At 46.5% G+C, this 19,383-nt stretch overlaps 1 protein-coding gene across 2 annotated transcripts in view; it reads right to left on the bottom strand.

The window, feature by feature from the left end:
* The window catches only part of ATP6V0A1 (ATPase, H+ transporting, lysosomal V0 subunit a1), a 19,888-nt gene extending 542 nt beyond the window's left edge, over window positions 1-19,346 (bottom strand). The window contains exons 1-18 of one of the 2 annotated variants that reach the window (XM_009872058.1): window positions 19,274-19,346; window positions 18,852-18,949; window positions 18,206-18,334; window positions 13,645-13,727; window positions 12,726-12,852; window positions 11,373-11,455; window positions 10,681-10,774; window positions 9,223-9,435; window positions 8,371-8,521; window positions 8,004-8,143; window positions 7,630-7,787; window positions 7,085-7,175; window positions 6,424-6,542; window positions 5,893-6,109; window positions 5,199-5,306; window positions 2,293-2,400; window positions 1,679-1,696; window positions 97-214 (exon numbers count right to left, since the gene is read on the bottom strand). In XM_009872058.1, the coding sequence (XP_009870360.1) occupies window positions 97-214; window positions 1,679-1,696; window positions 2,293-2,400; window positions 5,199-5,306; window positions 5,893-6,109; window positions 6,424-6,542; window positions 7,085-7,175; window positions 7,630-7,787; window positions 8,004-8,143; window positions 8,371-8,521; window positions 9,223-9,435; window positions 10,681-10,774; window positions 11,373-11,455; window positions 12,726-12,852; window positions 13,645-13,727; window positions 18,206-18,334; window positions 18,852-18,949; window positions 19,274-19,289 (2,071 nt within the window). In that variant the 5' untranslated portion in view covers window positions 19,290-19,346. Of the gene's footprint in view, window positions 1-96; window positions 215-1,678; window positions 1,697-2,292; window positions 2,401-5,198; window positions 5,307-5,892; window positions 6,110-6,423; window positions 6,543-7,084; window positions 7,176-7,629; window positions 7,788-8,003; window positions 8,144-8,370; window positions 8,522-9,222; window positions 9,436-10,680; window positions 10,775-11,372; window positions 11,456-12,725; window positions 12,853-13,644; window positions 13,749-18,205; window positions 18,335-18,851; window positions 18,950-19,273 lie in introns of both variants that reach the window. The other variant, XM_009872057.1, reaches the window with a different exon arrangement.
* Window positions 19,347-19,383: the final 37 nt, after the last annotated feature.

Genomic DNA, 19,383 nt, shown 5'->3' with positions numbered 1-19,383 from the left:
TCCGTTCCCAGGGCGTTGAGCGCGGGGAGGCTCCTCGTGCTCCTGCCTCTCGCCTCCCGCCCACCCAGGGCGATCAGACCCGCAGGGAACACTCACGTGCGTGGGCCAGGCTGAGCGCCCAGAGCCTCAGGTAGGACGCCGTGTTCGAGATGCAGCCCAGGCAGTACTCGATGGTGTGGATGGCCTGGTACACCACGGTGTCGCCAAAGTCGAACTGCAAAGAGGACACGGAGCGTGAAGGGAGCGGCGAGCCCTGCGAGCGGCCGGGGCTGGCCAGCCGGCGAGAGCGAGCGCGCTACCTGGAACTAGGACCAAGGACATCGTGTCTGACGTCAGGCACTGACACCGTCTTCTCCTGGTTTAGCAAGTCAGTTTTATAAAGGAAAATATAATTCTCTTGCCTTGCTAGGCTTTGGAGGACGATAGTTTAGTTTACTGCTGCGGCTTGAGTATTATCGGTTTCACACACTAGATATTCCAAATTCAGGCACCGACTTTGCCAGGAAAAGACTGTTCAGCACCAAGATGGTTTTCATCAGCAGGAAACTGTATGTGCCGTTATGAAAAAGGAGACAGTATTCCAAGTCAATACTGCGCACGAACCTTCGCTACAGGATCAACAGGAGCATTTTGCAAGATTCAAACTCGCCCTTTTTGAAAGCAAAAGTAATGCGTGAAGCAACCTTGAAAAAGTCACATCTGTGCACCGCTTATTGGCAAAGTCTCTGTGTCTTGGTAATTTTCTGAGATAATAAAAGAAGAACTTATAAGGAAGTCTGCCATGTAGGACAGTTTCTTATTTTGCAGCTTGGGAAAGCCTTCCCTACATTTTGGATTTAATCCATGCTCCAGAAACTGCTCATATTTAAGCTAAGTGAACACGATGTTTTAAATACATCAAGTGACTAATGCTCTAAGCATGCACAGAAAGCTATTTATATTCTTATTTCTCCCCTAGTATATCCAGGGCAATAAATATTTCAAATAATTAAGTTAAATTACTTAATTCTTCCTCCACAGAACATGGGCTGCAAAGCTCTCTAACAGAGCCTGCCCCAGCGACCAGCGCCCCGGCAGGCTGGAGCGCAGCAAAGGGAACGTGACAAACATTTGAACCATGCACAGCCACGTGCAACGGCCGAGTTACCACTCGGCCAGGGTGTGGGAGAAGTACACTGTCTGGAGTTCTACCCAGAACAGAAAGACACTGGTTAGTTAAGTCATTGAACTGGATGAAACTGGACTGGATTTGCTGTACGTGCTGACTGGAAACAACCACTCTTATCCTTAAAATGGCAGACGGTTTGGGGGAAAATATCTTTCAATAGTTTGCTGCAGCGCAGAATTACCGAAGACACAACGTAAGGCAAATGAGACTTCTTCAGAAGTTTAAAAGCAAGAGCTTTCAGTTTGAGACTTCCAGCTTCACAACTTTCCAGGTAAACTAAGAGAGATCTGCAGACAGGGGATAAGACAAACAAGCTGCATAGATGAAGTAATTAAAGGCCTGTTAATGGGCATGTATGTGTGAAGAATTAAAAATGTCCTGTAACATGTGAACAGCTAAATCTTTTGGGAAACAAGATGTCGTGACATAACACGTTTAATTCAGCACGTGCTTTACACCGAGGGGAAATGGCCCCGATAGACATGAACGCGAAGCTGGCTGTGCTCTTACCACCTCGTCCTCCGTATGCTTGAAAACATAAGTTTGCATTTAGTGCAGTGTCTCAGTCACACGAATCACGAACACATTCAGTAACTCCCTCCTAAACACGACACAGTAACACGTGGCATGCACCACAGAGGCAAGGGACCGCTGCAGAACTGTTAAGAGCCGTCAGAATACTCCCAAACTATGTGGGATCGACTCCTTTTTCTTCTCTACCAGAGGTAAAGAGAGCGATTAATATTAGCCCCAGCAGCCAAAATAAATTTATAAACAAGATTTCCCCTCTGCAGAGTGCAGGCCCTGGGTTTTGGCTGCCGCTGGAGAAGCGGGGGGGGCCCTGGGAGCCCGGGGCAACTCATGCTGCGCAGGCCCCGCCGAGATGATGGATCTCTGAAATGAGGACAAAAAGAGCCACGCTCCCCTTTATGTGCAAATTATTCTGCTTTTTCTGGAGTCCAGGGAGCGACCAAGAGGTAGCCTGCATGAGAACCGCTATGGAAACCACTGAAAACGTTGCTGTTTAGTTTGAAACAGCCTGGAAATCGGTGAATAGAGTCCCAGCGCCGGCTCGTTCTGCTGCCGCGTGCATTGCCCCGAGAGGGAGGGTGTCAGGCGCTTACCTCTTCCCCCTCCTCAGAGTGGGTGGATAACTGGTCATGTTGAATGATCTCAGCATCCTCCTCCGTTGGTCCATTGCCCACCCGGATCCCACCAAAGTTGTGCGTTCCCTAACACATGCAGAAAAAGAAAGAGCAAAGTGTTGCTTGTGGTTCACTGCAAGAGCATGTGTTTCTTATGCCTCCGTGCGCAGCGGCAGCTCACAGAAGGAAACAAAATATTAAGGCCCAGGTTAAGCCAGCTGTACAATTCTATTTCCCAGCTTGGATGGGAAAGATGCTGATTCCTGCTAGGGCTGGGGAAAAAAAGTCTGTCTGACCGAGTCCTTGATACATTCCTACAAAGTAATTGCAACCCTAAGCAAAAGAAAAGGCACATCTCTGGAAACAGCTGGGGATGACACCGTCCCGGAGCGGCATCGCCAACCCGCTCCTGCCAGTGTCCCGACGCCACGCAGGGACATCGCTTCCCCGCACTTGGAAATCCTACGCTGTGCAAGCGGTTCCTTTTTGGGACATCAGGGTAAGGGGCACTTTCCTGTTTCTGGATTTCGGCTCAGCCAGCAGCTCTCGGCACCGCACAGCGGGGTTTCTGTCTCCCTCCAGACACGCCAGTGACTGATCTGAGGGACACAGACGAGGACCTGTGAGTGTGACCCACCGAGAGAGGCAAGCAGGAACGCCACAAACGGCAGGAAAAGCCGAGTGGTTGGCTACAGCACGGTGCCGGGGTCACTGCGAACACACCAAGACCGCGGCACTTTGGGGATGGCTGCGTGAGCTGCGGAGCTGTAAGATCCCGCAGCCTGGCCGCTGTCGCAGCGCGTCACTCGGGCAGGCCAGCAGAACGGCTGCTCGAAGTTCTTGTAACTCATCTCTTCTTAGACGCCAACTTACATTTTAGATTGAACTATAAATTTGTCCAAAATGCCAAATGAGAGTTAAAGGTTTTGTCAGGTTTCTAAAAATAAATTAGGTGGACATGTAAAGAAATTTATTCTGAAAATAGAAATAAATTAAAAAGGCAATGCTTTCATTAGGATTTTCATCATCTTTGAAACATTATGAGCTACTGACAAGCAGTATCAGTGTTTCTAGCCTGTGTGAATTTGCACTTTTGCAGCTTTTCCCTCACACCCAACTTGTATCCGTTCTCCGTAACCCATCCAACCTAAACACAGCTCCAAAAGCCCCAGTTGTTTACTTTATACTTCCAACCACACCTCATACAAAAGATGTTCCCTCACAGCGTTTTGTACTGAGATGCACTTAATACGCTGGATGGATCACGCACAAAAGATCCCTTTTCACTTCTGACATCTCCGAGAGGCTGTTTAAAATGTCACGGCAGAAACGCTGGCCAACAGCTAAAAAGTACCTTTGACACGAGCAGTGAGCAAGTGCCTCACAGAATTTGTGAGATTTACGCTTCCGAGCTAGACAGGCAGCACTCACGGCCAAGAACAAGCTGAAATAGGCAGCGCTGGGACAGGACCGAGCCCTGGGAGCTGCTGCAACCTTCGCTCCTCCAGCAAGCTGGGGCTGTACAGACCGTCTGCAGGCTTGGACTCAAAGAAATGGATCAGCCGCTGCTGGGAGGCTTCTTTGTGCACAACCCTTTTATAATAGTTTCAAGTCCAAGCATCTAGACCGGAGCACCGGAGTGAAAATCCAGTAATCACCAATACATTCCTGGGGTTTGGGAACACGTAATGTGAACAGAAATGCCTCACTGAGAAGAATCCTAATCTGTCTCAAACAAATCGCAAGAAAAGAAATAAAAGGGGAACTTAACCTGGGGGGATGTGGTAGCAAGGTATTCCTGTGCTGCTCTGCGGGTTCTGATTTCAGCAGCACTCCTGCCAAGAAGTGTCTCTGCATTCTGTGCACACACAACTACCATCCTTCAGCCTGGTAGTTCTTCCAGAATGCATCAATTTTGCTGAACTTTGCTCTTTCCAAGAGAAAGTGTTTTTTTCACCCTAAAGGTGCAGTTGTCATTCACTTAAGAAATTCAGATACATTCCATGCTCTCTTGGCCATTACACAGAAAGCCAGCTCCCATCTTTAAATCCATCGGGCGACTTTTAAATCCACTCACTGTCGCAGCCGCTGCTGCCTCTAGTGCCTGCTCGTTCGGGACTGTGCTGACTTGGGCCTCCGCGGGTTGCCCTTCCTGATAGTGGATGGAAGAAAAGAAAGGGAGGAAGAAAACAAAAAGAGAAAGGGAGACGAATGGAGGGGACATGGGAGGATGAAAGATGGTCAGAGAAGGGAGAGGGAGTGTCTTTAACTGAACTGATCTTTGACTCACTTAACATCCTAAAAGCTCTCTGCCATACATGCAGGGAGAATTTTCAAGTCTCCTCAGTGCACGTGTGCCAGGTTCCTGCTTTTTATATAAAGATACTTTACAGTACAGTTGGAAACCCCAGAAGACAACCAGAAGACATAATGACCGCACAAGCCTACTTCCTTTTTTTTCCCCTTTTGTTATTTTTCACTGTCCAAAAGTGCTTTAACGACGACAGCCGATAAGCCTGCCAGCCAATTGAGCTCACGTCTCTGCCTTTACATCACTGCCTAGAGAAGGAACAGACGTGCATCCAGCACCCACCCACACCGGGCTCCAAAAGCAGCTGAACAAGCCCAAGCCAGATACATCGCTTTTAGTGTTACCAACACAAGGGTATGTTTAAGGCAGGTTTGATGCTGGATCCAGATCTGAGAAGCAGGCAGGCAACACTCTGTCTCCAGTACAACCCACCTGCCTTTAGGCCTAGAACACGCAAAAACGTTTTACGGGTCACAATGCAGCGTGAACCTACGTATCCAGGGGCAAGGTGGAGAACGTAGCTTTTCAACCATAATTAGTTTTCATACTGAACAGATAAGAGGTAGTCACCCACCAGGTGCTTTCTCCACAAATACTGACGACGAAGGACCAGTGGTTTAGCTATCAGCATCCACGGGACACACAGTAATGCCACCACCACAAGGAAACACTGGAGCCCTTTCTGTAAAAGAAACAAGTCTCAGATGATGCCGCGGCAGCCTGTGCTCACACACACGCGCAACCCAGCGGGAGGTCCTACGCGACACCCAGCGACTGAACTGCCTGCCAGCACCGGCCCTTCCCCATCTCTCTCCGGGACAGCGAGATGCGCGGTGCTTGCCGCTGCCCCACCAGGCCGTACACAGCGTGTAACGCTGGCACTGGTTGAGATTAGGGAAAAATCCAAAAGATTCTGCAGGGAAGGAGAATTTGGCAGATGCCCAATAGTGCTGGGAGGAAATGGCATTAATATCTTAGCTGAGCTCAGTGCAGATGCAGGACAATATTCCTAATCACTTTCCACCGTTAATCTGGATCCAAATGTTCTGGAGCTACAGCTGACTTATGTTCAGATTGATATAAATCGCCAGTATAGGGATTATTGCCTCCCTCTTCAACATCACATAGTGCCAGCTTTGGAAACATTGCCACATTTCCTCTGCCGCAGAGGAAAAATGTTTAACACAGGATTTCAGTCACTTCAAGGTCAATGAAAGAGTCTGACTATCATGAAGCCTCTCTGATCTTATTCTAGCAAAAGCACACACCTGCCCTTTATAAAGCATCTTATTACTGGTATCACCATAGGAGAACAGAAACATGTTGATAAAATGTATCAGAAGGCTTGGTGCGTCCTTTGACGTGTGAGCATCATAGGCTGTCCATTTGTAGAAAATGAGAATAACAAGGTATCCAAAGAGGGATGACATGAAAATCATTTCTGGAATAAATCCAAGGTATATGTTCAGTGGCTTCTTAAAATAGCTACAGGGGAAAAAAAGAGAAAAAGAGAGTTAATGCTACGTTTGGTTAGCATTAGGGATATGTAGGGCAAAAACTCAACAGGAGCGCAAAGAGTGCTTTTGGGACACAACTGCAGGGGCTCAGCACCGCAGCGACAGCTGGGACTGAAGCACCAGAACTCCCCAACACAGATACCGAAACGTACGCAGACAGGAACAACCGCACCCTGTGACCGGCGGGTTAAAGCCTGATGGGCTCCCGCACCCTGCACCGAGACTCGCACCCTGCCCCAAGAAGCTTCGCCCACCACAAGAAGGACAGAGCAAAGCACTTACATATGGTTGAGGAGACTGAGGGTGACACCAAAGAGCATGTGGATAATGCCAAGAATCACAGACATTTTCATCTTAAACGAATTGAGGAAGGCCAGCTTATTGCTGGCAATATTCCAAATCTGTGAAAAACAACCTGGAGTCAGCCAAACACAGAGGGAAAAAAACAGGAGAGAACGAAAACATTCACTTTAACCTAAACAGTATTAACCACCCAGGAAGTATTAGGCTGTAAGAGCAGGTTTGGTTTTTTAAGATGCATTTGTCACATCGATATCTTTTGGGGAAATGAGCAGACAAGCTTTTCTGCTGGGAACACTGTCCTACAGTAACTGATCCCACCATCAGAGCAGGAATCAAACCTGGCTTGTTTCTGCGGCTGGCAGGAGTTGCAGGAAAAAAAGAGGGCTGTATCCCTGACAGAAAAGAAAAATATTATACATTTAAATGAACAACTACTTGTCGTTCTGATTTTCTGCACTTCCTCTTTAATGTGGAACACGCAAGTTCAGTATGAAATGTTCTAAGCAGGGTGAGCAGCAGCATTACTGACGGAAGCAGATACAAAATGACTTGGAAACTTACATTTCCAAGACTGACTGAAAAAGAGATCAGAAAACTTTCCCCAAGAAAAAAGGTCAGCAGAGGCAGGACGAGCTCTTACCGGGTCAATGCCGAAGGGGTAGGGTCCGCCGAACACCCCTGGGATCGCGGGGTTCAGCTGAAGCAGAGGGGTCGTCTCTAGCAAGGCATCTCTGTTTGGGAATAAGCAGATTACACAAACATTAACACACCCAACCCGTCCTCTTTCTGCAAAAACTAACAACATTCTCCCCCTGTGAGAGAAAGGAACATCTCAAACTGAGAGAACTCTAAGGTTCCTGCGTGGTCCTAGAGATTTCCCCAAATTAATAATAAACCTGTTTCTTGACTTGTTACCCAGCATCGCAAGGAAGAAAGATGCAGAACTCTTGCTACTTCTATGACAGGAAAGGTGCTAAACTACATCTTTACAAACTTCTCCGGGGGAAAAAAAACCAAAAAAGCTGGCTTGAAACTTGATAGATATCACGTTTACAGCCCTCTTCCAGTTCTACCTGAGACTGAGTTCAGACGTCTTTGTTTTCCTGAGCTGGGAGGACAATGGGGAAAGAGAATTCGCCTGCTTGTCAGGGTCACTCTTTACCTAATCACCAAGTGTTTACTCACGACCAGTTGCCTTTCGTGAACATTGGCCGGACGCTCCACGATGAACCGAACATATTAAGAGACTTGGAGAAGCAGTCGTTGTAGATGAGGCCCGTGTAAGTGGAGAACAGTCCCATCAGCAGAATGATGTATCGGCCACTAAACACCATGTTGAACATCTAATATATAAAAAACCCAAAACACAAAGAGGAACAAAGACAGTCCATGAGAACAAGGAAGGCCTCTCATACAGGACAAACCGTATTGGCCGCACAGACCAAGAGCCCCAAGTCTCTGCTTCAACGGGCACTGTGAACGCAAGGGAGGAAGGACACAGGCAAACCACGCCGCAACTCTCCTTTCAACGCAAAGCTCAGCACCACCTCCCGCTTTACCTCGTTGTCACTCTTCTGTGACAGAATGCGACTTTCCCGAAGCACCATCCAGACAGCGATCAGAGTCATCAGGATCCCGTGGCCAAAATCTCCAAACATCACAGCAAACAGGAAGGGGAAGGTAATGATCGTATACGGTGCTGCAAGAGAAAAGATGGCTCCTAACGCTCGGTATCCGAGTCAGCCCAGACTCGGCACAGCAGAGCTTATGCAATTTAGCGGTGCAATTGCTGAGCTTCCTTTCTGCTTCTGAAAGGTACCAAGTACTCCGATTGGAAACTTTCACAAAGGACAGACAACATGGAGAAACACCATGATTACAAAAAATTGAGACAGACGTCTTGGACTTTTATAAGTATGAATTTACCTGGATTTATTTCCCGGTATGTTCCAATGCCATAAGCATCAACAATATTTTGAAAGCCACAAGTAAACTTGTTAGTTTTGTTGTATGTTGGTGGGGTCTGATTGGTTTGCATCCTGTTTAAAATAGATGGGACAGTGGATCCACTGTGCTCCTGTTTAAAGAAAATAAATAAATTAGGAAACCAATCCTCAAAGCACTGGAGGAGAGAGTAAAACACTACTTTCTCCTTAGCTTTTGGAAAACTACAAGCTCGCATTTTTGTAGTGTGCTTGCACAACGAGAAATACATTCGAGCAGCTGAGGAAGACTGCCAAGTTTCCACGGCTCTGCACTTTGTATGGCAGAAGAGAAGCATTTGCAGAAAGGATGAACGTTGTCCGATTAGGACAGACAAGAAAACTCATGCAAGAGTTTGGGGTTTTTTTAAAACAGCAAACGAAAGGACTTCGAGACACCCAACTCTGCTAATCTGTCTGAGCCAAGGGCAAGCTTGCTAGTGTCCTGGATAGCTGCTCTCAGCGAGTTCCACTCCACAGCCAAGCAGCAGGACTCCAAAGCACAGCCAGGTTAACTAACGTACCCAAGGACCTGAACACAGGTAACACCCTACTGTAACAGCATTTTCCCCGCACTTCAAGCTTTACACAATGTGCTTGTCACAAAGTTTATCTATAAGACACGATTCCTGCATGTTAAATAAATTGTCCTCTGTGAGGACGGATTCAAAACAGCCCCAGGGGACGGTTTTCAGAGACTTGCGATTTGGAAAAAATCAATTAATCCGTGCTGCGTTTCCCGATAGTTGGCAGTGCCTGAAGAGCAGCAGACGGCAGCGGCGCAGCGGGTACGTACAGTGCCTCTCCGGAGAGCAAACTGGATAGAATCGAGGTCAGCGACAGGACACCAGACTTCAGCAATCAAGCACTTCTGCGTCACGTCGATGTTGCACAGGTTCAGGGTATGGTAGATCGCCTTCATCTTGCGCACTTTGATGAACCAGACACGGATATTTTTAGCGGCTGCCTGCAAAACCCTCTGGCGATGATCCTCTGTTTGGTTCAGCACCTTTCATGGAGGAGCAAGATAAAGATGAGGCAAAATCATTGACCAAAACTTAAGGTATACGGCGGCACACAGCACAGTCGCAGCGGGCCAGCTGAGCCCTCTCCCCCAGCCCAGGCACAAGGCTGCCCCAGGGCTGCCACATAGCTTTAGCCTCCAGATTAATTAGCTCTGCTGAAAGGTTTTAAGGCTTCTTTCCAGGCACACCTTTTGACCATTTCCCTCCTGCAACATCAAAGTCAGTGGATATTTCAAACATTGAACTGTTCAGACATCAGAGAGAACATTTATTCCTCCACCCAGGTTAAAAGAGCAGAGAAGAAAACACACAAAGATTACAACGAAAAGCTTCTTAAATGAAGGGAAATGGAGAAAGTGTTTTCTACTGGGGATGTTTTCCAGGAACACATCTAACTCATGCCAAGTCAGATTTCCAGACTGGAAAGTCTTAGACTCAAGCGAAAGCAAGGACATGGGGCACACTCAGCTTTGAATCCTGCTACTTAAATTGCTTCTGAGCTCCTGTGTCCTTTAAACTGGCTGAACAGCTGCACCACACAGCTCCCAGCCTCAGGCAGTTTCTGTATCAGTCCAAACTAAACTGTTTCTTCTTCCTCTTAGTTCCTGAAACTTATCTTTGTCTCATATTCCTTATTTTTTCTGCATTATAACACACTGCCTTTTCTCCTTGAAGCAAGCATCAAGCATTTCAGAGCTGGTACCCAGTAGATTTGTGTGCCGATTACTTTTTACCAACACTCAGGCTGCTGCACGAGAGATCAGTTTTAAAGGAGAAACTCTTCAGGACAGTACAACGCGAAAATATGAAGCCAGGCAGAAAAAAAGAACAGCTAAGTTAAAGTTAGCATTCTCAACTTGGAAACAGGCTTAAACGTTCTCAAAGTTCCTGGAGATGAGACAGGCAATTACATGAGCGTGCCTTCGGAGCTGGACCTAGTCCTCTCTGCTCCTTGGTATGCAATGCTGTACTTATATGTGTATAATTAACTGCTCGGCCCTCCAGAAACATCAAACCACCCCACTATCCTAAACCCTGACAAAGAAAACAACTGAGCAGGCAGCCTCCACACATCCTTCTTGCACTGCTGAGCTGCTGGTCTCAAGCTACCTGGAGCTGAAAATACAATCATCTAATAGGGCCAAAAACTCTCATTGGATCCAAAGAAGATTTTAACTATATTGTTAAAGAAAAAAAAGAAAACAGGGCATTGACCCAAGTTATTTTACCATCTGAAGATCATCAATTCTGGTATTGACACCAGAAGCCATCTCCTTCCTCTCCTGTGGTGTTTCTGGACACGGGTAGAGGGAGGCACGGAACCTGAAAGACACACAAGCCAGCTAAGTAACAAAGATGGAAAGAAAATAAATCCATCAGGGAACTAGATGGTTGAGCCCGAATACAGAAATAAAGCAAGCACCTTAGAAGTTTCTGATCAGCAAACACTGCCAAAGCAGAGTTTCAGCCTTTAAATCCAGTGGGTACAGAAGTCTGTTTCAGGATAAAACAGCCACTGAACGCTTAAGAAAACAGAAGTGGGAGAAAATGCTCTGCTCCCTGGCCCAACCCTGCCTCAAAGGCGGCGTGACAAAGCTGAGGAGCCAGCCCAGCTCCGGGTGCCACCACCGTGTCAGTCACTGCTCAGCACCTGCTGACATCCCACTGTCAAGGCTCTGTTCAGGTTCAACACGTGAACTCCCTCGGGTCCAGGCATTCTCTATCAGAGCAGCCTCACGGGCTCGGGGCATGGCTAGTCTGACTGCAAAATGTTTCAGCTACTTATGGTACATTTCATGTGCTGTCACAACCTGTCATCCTACAGTCACTGCGATATAAGGAGTAGAAAAACATTGATCTCAAATCGTGTTCATGTTTTTCAAGTATCTGAGAGAGTTGCCCAGCTGTAAGCCTTTCATACCCTTCACATATCTTCTTCACTCTGTTCTTCAGCTGGTCGCCTTGGAAAAAGATGATAAACACAGACTTGTGCACATAATCCCCCTAGAACAGAAGAAAGAGTGCACTGTAATAGCTCAGCTACTTACAGAAATTAGCATAACAGCAGATTACAACACAGTTCGAGCTTCCTTCCTCTGAGTCTGCACAGACAGAGCTCGTATCTGCACAGTGAGGGAACAAGGTACCTTAAGAGCACTCCAACAGTGACAAGGAAAGCAATTTTCTTAGTCTCAGTATAGGATAATCCTAGTGCACTTGTGTCTAGGGAAGCAAAATATTCTAGATCATCTATTATCTGTTCTACATAATACAATACACAGCAAAGGCTGTTCCGCTAAAGAACGGAGATGCAATGAAATATTTATCAGCACTTACTGCAGTCAGCTCACCTACGGAACCAAGGAAAAAGCTAAAGAGTGAATGAAAATAAGACGAAGCGGAGTTGAACAACTTTGATTCTCCAGGGAGGGCAACGGCACATTCTTTGTACAGCTGTTCTCATGTCAACAGCCAGGTCCCCCTTCCTGCGTTTGTGGACAAGTCATTGTTCTACCTTACTGAGGAAATTTTAACGTAATGTTTCAAGAATAATTACACTAGGTGTAACCTCAATTTAAGGAAGTGCTGCGCAATAAGAACACAGTCTCTCCTAGCAGACAGATAATTGAACAGGTCAACCACCGGCAGCCTGTGGGACAGGCGAACAAGTCGCCTTTACAGGGGAAACAAAGAGGCAGTTCCTGGGTTTCAACTCTTCTGCCGTTGTCCCAGGGCAGCCTCCCCAGCGCCTTCCCCCAGCTGGCTGAGAGCAAGAGCTCCTGAGGTCTTGACCCTTGCTTTGAGCAAAGAGGAGACCGAATCACAACATTCACTATTTATGTCTGTAATAATGCCAACAAGTCTCAGGTGGATGTTTAAATTATTAATTAACAATTTAAGGGGAAAAAAAAGGTCCAAATTCAGAGTAAATGAGCTACAGATGGCACGTACTGCTAACGTCCCCTTACAAGGATGATGACTTATTCAGAACTGCACACAGGAGCTGCACTTGTGCCAGAGAGGCAGCTACGCCCTGCCGCAGGCTAAGTTTTGAGTTGTTTCGCTCCCTTTCAGCAGCTTCTTCATCCATCCTGCTCCTTCTGTGTTAGTAACATGGTAAAACAATTGTCACCAAAGCCTCGGAGGCTGCAGGGAGGGACCGTGAAGGCACACGACACAAACATTCGCCTGCACGGAGCCCACTGAGGGACAGAGGTCTTAGATCCTTCTCCACATCCCAGACCTTGCTGGTGCAAACAGTGCTTCCTTTTACCGTTACGGGGTCCTCCAGGGGGTTCTCAATTTCCGCCTGACGCAGGAACACGTTCCCTCGGCACACTCGCCACAGCATGCGCTCAAACGTGGGGATTCGCTCACGGTTGATCACACCGGCCACAAACCTGCAAAGGGGACGGCGTAAATGCTGGTTCTGCGCCTAAAAGCACACGTAGGCTAACACGCCAAACGCTGATGACAGCTGGAGCTTAGCACCAGATCGAAAGCTACAAAAATATTCTTTTAAAATCAGTTCTCTCAGCAAAATGGAAGGTCCTCTAGATACAGAGATAAAACCACAACGAACACAACTGCACCATAGCACGAGCTGCACCTCTTAACAGAATGAAATAACCCATCTAAAAAATAAATAAATAAATGAAAATCTCTTGTTAAAGAACAAATGCATTTAGACATACAGCCCGTGTGCCTGCCAGTCCCATTTCACTAGGCTCTTGCTACATTACAGGGCAAGGATTACAGCGGCCACCGCTCTAGGTACGTGCTTCAGAAGACTTCACTGGTTTCAGATAAAAAACTACACACGTACACAGAGAAGTTGGAAGCAGCTAGAAAAGATGACCTACAACTATACCTTTTTTCAGAGTATTAAGTGCCTACAGTGGCTACTAGTTTCAACAGAATATCAGAAAAAGCAACCAGGACACATTTTCAAGCAGCAAGCCAGTACAATTTTTCATGCAGAGAAAAACAGGCGAAGCACAAACACGAGCTGGGAAGCTACTGTCCACAGGACAAGAGCAGAGACCAGCCACCAGTTTAATATCAGCCTTCAGCCACTCGAGGGACCGGTCTGGAAAGCTCCACACCTGGGCTCAAACCACTGTGGGTTCCACATGCTGAACGTGAGCCAGCAGTCCTAAAGCCAGAGAGAAGAAAGCACCAACTGCCATTACCCAAGTCGTAGCGGGGCTCCTCTTCCCATCTCGCTTGGTTCCAGGAGCGAAGAGGATTCCTCCAACAGGTCTGGATCCGCCATCTGCTGATGATGCAATTCAGCCTGAATTCACAAATCAATTAATATCTAATGAAACTAGTTAGTGGCATGCAGAGAACGAGGAACCAGGAGACAGTTTGTGGAGAAAAAAAGAGAAAAAAAAGGAAATGAAAAAGAAAGAACGAATATAAGACAATAGAAAGAGGAACGAGATGACAGAAAAGACAGCAAGAATTGCACGAGGTGGGAGAAAAACAAGAGGAAAAGTGGAATGGCTCAGCAAAGCTTTCATACAAGAAGGGTCTGGAGATTGCTGCAGCAGAACAAAGGGGCTGTTGGATACATAAGTCTGAAGAAAGGCAGAATTCAAAAAACGTATCAAGTTTTAAATACAAGAGATGTTCCCAAGAACCACTTTTTAATGGCATGGACCAGAGTGCCATACTCCCTCCCACCTTTCCCTAGATCTCATGTGGAGGAAAACGTGAGGGCGGATGCCAATTCCCCCCCGCACTACTTGGGCACTTTCTGCACCTTAATAAAGATGCGAAAGGCGCCCGGCAAATTCGACTGGCACATAAAGCAGCCCAGGAGTGTTCTCGGCCCTGCACGTCCATCGCACCTCTGCCGCTGGGCGCCTGACTGACCTTGCGGCAGCTCCCCGGGGCCGTGGCCCACGTGTGGGCCTCCTGCCACGCTCCAAAGCACAGGCAGCACCTTGTCACCTCGGAATTCTGTGACAGTACTTTGACTCCAGGTTACTGCCGCTTCAACAGAGACACTGGGTCAGAAGCAGTAATAAAACCTGGAAGTACCGGATGGTGATTTTCTTTACTGGCTTTATTAAGTTCTCCCTCCAGGAAAAATACACGATACTTCCAGCTTAAAAACACGCTTACTGATGAAATCTTTTCATTCTTCAAGATATTTACCCTTATTCACTCCATGTGTTACCACCAGACACACAAGACGCATTGCTTAGGGCAGTCTGACGGCGTTGCTAATTTTGTAACTAGCCAGGCATGAAAACAGGAGGCAGTTTTACACCGTCCTTCAATGCAGCTAGTTTGCAGACTAAAATTCTTGGGAATACAGCTTGTGTCAGCAATTCAGGTCAGGAGGGATGCTCAAATCACACCCTCTCGGGCACCATCTTTTTACTTTGTTCAAGCCCGCACAACAGTTAATTCTACCTCTGCAGCTTATATACTCAAGGGATGAAAATAACGGTCCCGTGACACAGCCAGAGGGCCAAACTCTACCCTCCGGGGTACCTCCCCCACAGAGCTCTCAAGGGAACTTGCCAAAACACTCCGAAGGCAGAGTTTGACCCCCGAACACACAAGAAGCGTGCAGACGTACAGCGCAGCCTCGCAGGAGTGTACAGCAAGTGTAACGGCTCAGCCGTAGCTGCTTTATTTGTGCAACAGTTGCATCATCATTTCAGTGAAAAACTCTACAACGCTTTACTTGCTTGTCAAATAAAATATTTACTATGTACAGGAAAAGTTTTTGCAAGGTTGACATCAAAAGCAGCTCAACGGCTTTAGCTCACACATGTTGCAAAATAAGGGAGCCCTTAACCTAGTTTGGAAAGCCAACACGAAGAATTTCTAATCCTTTCAACTTCAACATCGAAAACAAAATGAAAAATTTGCTTGGTAGAGAACACAACCAAAATAAAGTTTGGGACCCAAAAAGAAACATACAGACCAAACATACCGGTGGCTATCGGATATCTAGATTTCAAGACACTGAACAACAGTAAGTTACAGCTGTAAGAGGCTTGTATTGTATTTATCAGCAATCAAGACACTCCCTGCCATCATTCTGTGAAGTGCATCCCATTTTAGCACATGAAACATGGAAACAGAAGGGCAGCGCACGTGAAAACTTTGGATCCACCTCCCCAGAGAGAGTAACTGTCACAGATGCTCCGTAGTGCCTCTGCCCCTCTGGGGCTGCGTCCTTTACGGAGGACACCACACAAAACAAAGACGAGCCCTGCTTAGAGAGGCTGAAGCTAGGAAACAAAGCAGCTTGGAATAAATTGCATTGGACCAGTTCTTCTACAGAAGAACTGCCTTACACAAGGATTATTTGCACAACAGAACCCGAGGGTCTTTGAATTCATCTCTCAGCAGCTTTGATTTGACGATCACACCCTTTCTCAAAAGGAAACAGCAAGCAACATCAGCTCTGGTTCTGGAAGGATGACTAAAGCAGTGCTGTAAGATTTAATAGAGATAAAAATTGAGACTATATGGAAATGGAAGAGCTATCCAACCACACTGCAGAATGACAACACTCTAGGAAATTTACTCTGAATAAGAGTTTTCACCAGGAGCCAGTGAAATATCATAGTTATTGCGAAGTCCTGTCTACTAGATCAGGTCATTCAGGATTGGGAAATCCCAAGCACTTGCATGCCAGTAATTAGAATGCATTTTTAAACTGCTTATTGTTCACCCAGATCAGTGTCTTTAATCTCTGGGTCTAGGGGAAAAAAAGAAAAAAAAAAAAAAGGTTCAACTTCCCTCATCCTGCTCGTCGTCGTGCTCTGTGATGGCTCTGGATGACCACACCACCACCATACAATTCAAGCCCCTTCCCATCCACGGACAGAACAAAAATCAATCTCCACAAGAACTAAAATAGATTCATCTCACACCTAACTTATTAACCCAGAGCCAAGACAGAAATGACAGATGCCAAACAAACAGAAAAAAGCAGATGAGGAGAAGAGTTAAGAGGAAAGAGAGACGGGGGACTGCATGCCATTAACCGTTACTTTTCCAGTCTTCTTTTACGCTCACACTCTAGGCAAAACTCTCAGAGAAATCTCTCCAGCTCATACTGTTCTTCATAAGCAAAGACAAGAAGACTGAGAAAAGGAGCATAATCATCAACATGGTGTGTTGAAACAAGAAATGGCTACTTGGACAGGAATGGTCATATGATGAAGTAGTGAAAAAAATTTCGCCACCCTCCCTCCCCCAGCCAAGGAACTGCAGAGAGCCGGGCAAACGCCAAGCGCGAATCATTGGCACAGCAAGCCATTTCTTGTGCAACTTATTACTATGAACAACAGAATCTTAATTACAAATTATTGCAGTCTTCAAGTGTTGAAGGTGCTGTGCACAGGGCAGCAGGAAGAAATGAAGCGTTCGCCACTGGGGGGTAACGGGATGGCACAAGGCTGGGAAGCCCCGGCCCCGCCAGGGCCTCTCGCACGATCGTTCGCTGCTTACTGTGGGAACCGATTTTCAACACTTATGTTTTACTGAGCTCCGCACACGGGCAGTTCAGTTTACTTTTTCGTTGTTGTATTTTGGTTTATTATTGCAGAAAACAGTTATCAAGCAGGAGCAGGAACCTAAACTTTCTGTGGTCAGTTCATTTAAGTCTGACCTGAGTTCCCTTTTGTGGGTGACCTGACGCAGACTGTTTGGACAGCGTTCAACACTCAAAGACAAGGGTTTTGTACTAAAACCAACCCCATGACCAATCAAGTGATCATCCCAGCAGCGGTATCTATGTCGGCAGCGACTAAGACTTGTGCTGGCACGGGAACAACCTTAATGCCTGAACAGGCAGCACCCTGTGCCAAAAACCCCCAAACCCAAGCCGTCAGATAAACGGTCTGAAGCTTGCAGGAGCCCAGCTCTACTTGATCACAGCCTCTGTCAACCCCAGCAGCCATATCCGTTAAGAACTCTTTGATCAAATCCTTGGATTAGAGGAAACAGGACACGCACTCAGGAAAAACACGTCCTTGCTGCTCTAAAAAACTCACAGGAGCAATTTGAGGAAAATCCCTGGACTCTGAGACACTTAAGCTTTACAGCAAAGATTTAGGTCTTCTCCCATACAGGCGCTATGTCGGCATCGGAAGCGACACGAGAGAAGCTCTTCTCAGGTCCGGTGCAAGAGCTGCCAGCTTCTGGCCCAGCTGGTATCTGACCAAGGTTTTAAGTGGCAGCTTTGCTCCAGAACTTACCTCTGAAAACTTCAGGGTTTGATCAAAGGCCCAAAGAAACAAATAATCTACTACTTCAATGGACTTTGTACCATGTCCCTAAGGAGTAATCTCCACACAACATTTCAAAGGCTGAAGAGAAATGAAATTGATGGCAATTCCTCTGTGCAAGCACGACACAACTGCTTATCTGCACGTGGACGAAAGAAACTCTCAGCCACTGCAGAACGTGCTCACTGCAGCAACATATTTTGGTCTGTTGATGTGCTTTAAAAACTACTGACATCTAAATTGTTTTACACAACTGTTACACAAACCATCGCTTAACTAAACCAAACCCAGAACAACACCCTAAGAGGTAAATCGTGGGTAGCTATGCGTACTGCATGAAAAATGGAAAATAATTTTAGGAGCTTTCTTAAACACAGCATGAAAAGGACCCCACTGTCCAAAACCGCAACCAAAATATATCTGAGAATAAAAATGGTAGTTTGCAGAAGAACCAGCTCCCCAACCGTTAATCCGCCCCCGGTATTCTGACCTCATCAAAAAACTGCTGAGTTTTACGCAGTATGAATTTTAATTCAGTCAGCTCCAAGAAGTTTCTCTTCAGAGCTTCCTGGTTTGTGTTGATTTCTTTAAGCTCATTTTCAATTTTTTCAAAGTTTGCCTGGAAGATGGGAAAAGAAGAAAAAAAAAGGACTTAAAACAATTCCATAAATAAGTGCTGTTAAGTCTATTAAAACAAGAAATCATGCAAGACACTTTATAACCCCACATGATTCACACACAATTACAGAAGTATCTCCAGTCCACTCTGGCACATGGATCCACTCTTCATACTCAGCCCATCTTTTACAGACCAGATCTATACGGTGTTTTTCAAATCACTAAAAACCCTCATAAACCTTAACACAGACTCGCCACACACCGTGCAGCTCCAACAGTTTTTGACTCATTTAGATGGGTGAGATTCCTTTTGAGTACTTTTGCTCCCAGCTGCATTAGGATAATGCAGAAGCAAATTCAACCTGGTGAGAGCTAGCGGAGCCAGCATCTGAGGACAGCTGGGGACTACGGTTAATGCGCCTTCACCAACAATTTCAATGGCTATTTACCAGTGGAGCTGATTTCCCCTGTTTCCCTCTAGAGACAAATAATACTTGAGTCTTAACACACATCATTACCTCCAAGTCAATCATGTCACGCGGAAAAGGCACCTCTGGGTTTTCACCAGTGTCCATGATAGGAATATTTGCTTTTTTAATCTCCTTCTCAACGAACCCTGGAGAGACAACATTGCTAATGTTAACTAAAAAGACACTTCAACATCAAACTGTCACCGCAGCCTCCGCCCAGCCCAATTATCAGCTGTGAATTCTTTCACACCCTACTCTAAGCCGGCCTCACACGGCTGAGGTTAACTTTCAGGCAAGGAGGCGAAGCTCTGGAGGCAGCCTGACCCGCGGAGAAGGAAGAAAACCTTCACTTATCCGGTCAGCACTCTGCTTTCTAACGCTGCCTTACAGGTTGAGCCTGCAATCTTCTTTGGTTTTTTCTGTAAAAGCTACAGAGCGAGAGCCGTGCCAAACCCCAGAGCCCAACGTACGCAGCTTTCGGTCCATTTCTTCACACCTCCGCACTTCATTAACGAATTTACGCTGGAACACGTTCACGTCCGGGTTCAGCTGCAGAGAGAGAGCGACAGACACCCTCCCT

This window comes from Apaloderma vittatum, unplaced genomic scaffold (genome assembly GCF_000703405.1).
Source record: "Apaloderma vittatum isolate BGI_N311 unplaced genomic scaffold, ASM70340v1 scaffold8566, whole genome shotgun sequence".
NCBI lineage: Eukaryota > Metazoa > Chordata > Aves > Trogoniformes > Trogonidae > Apaloderma > Apaloderma vittatum.
The sequence above is the reverse complement of the archived record's forward strand: the minus strand, read 5'-3'. Positions and strand labels throughout refer to the sequence as shown.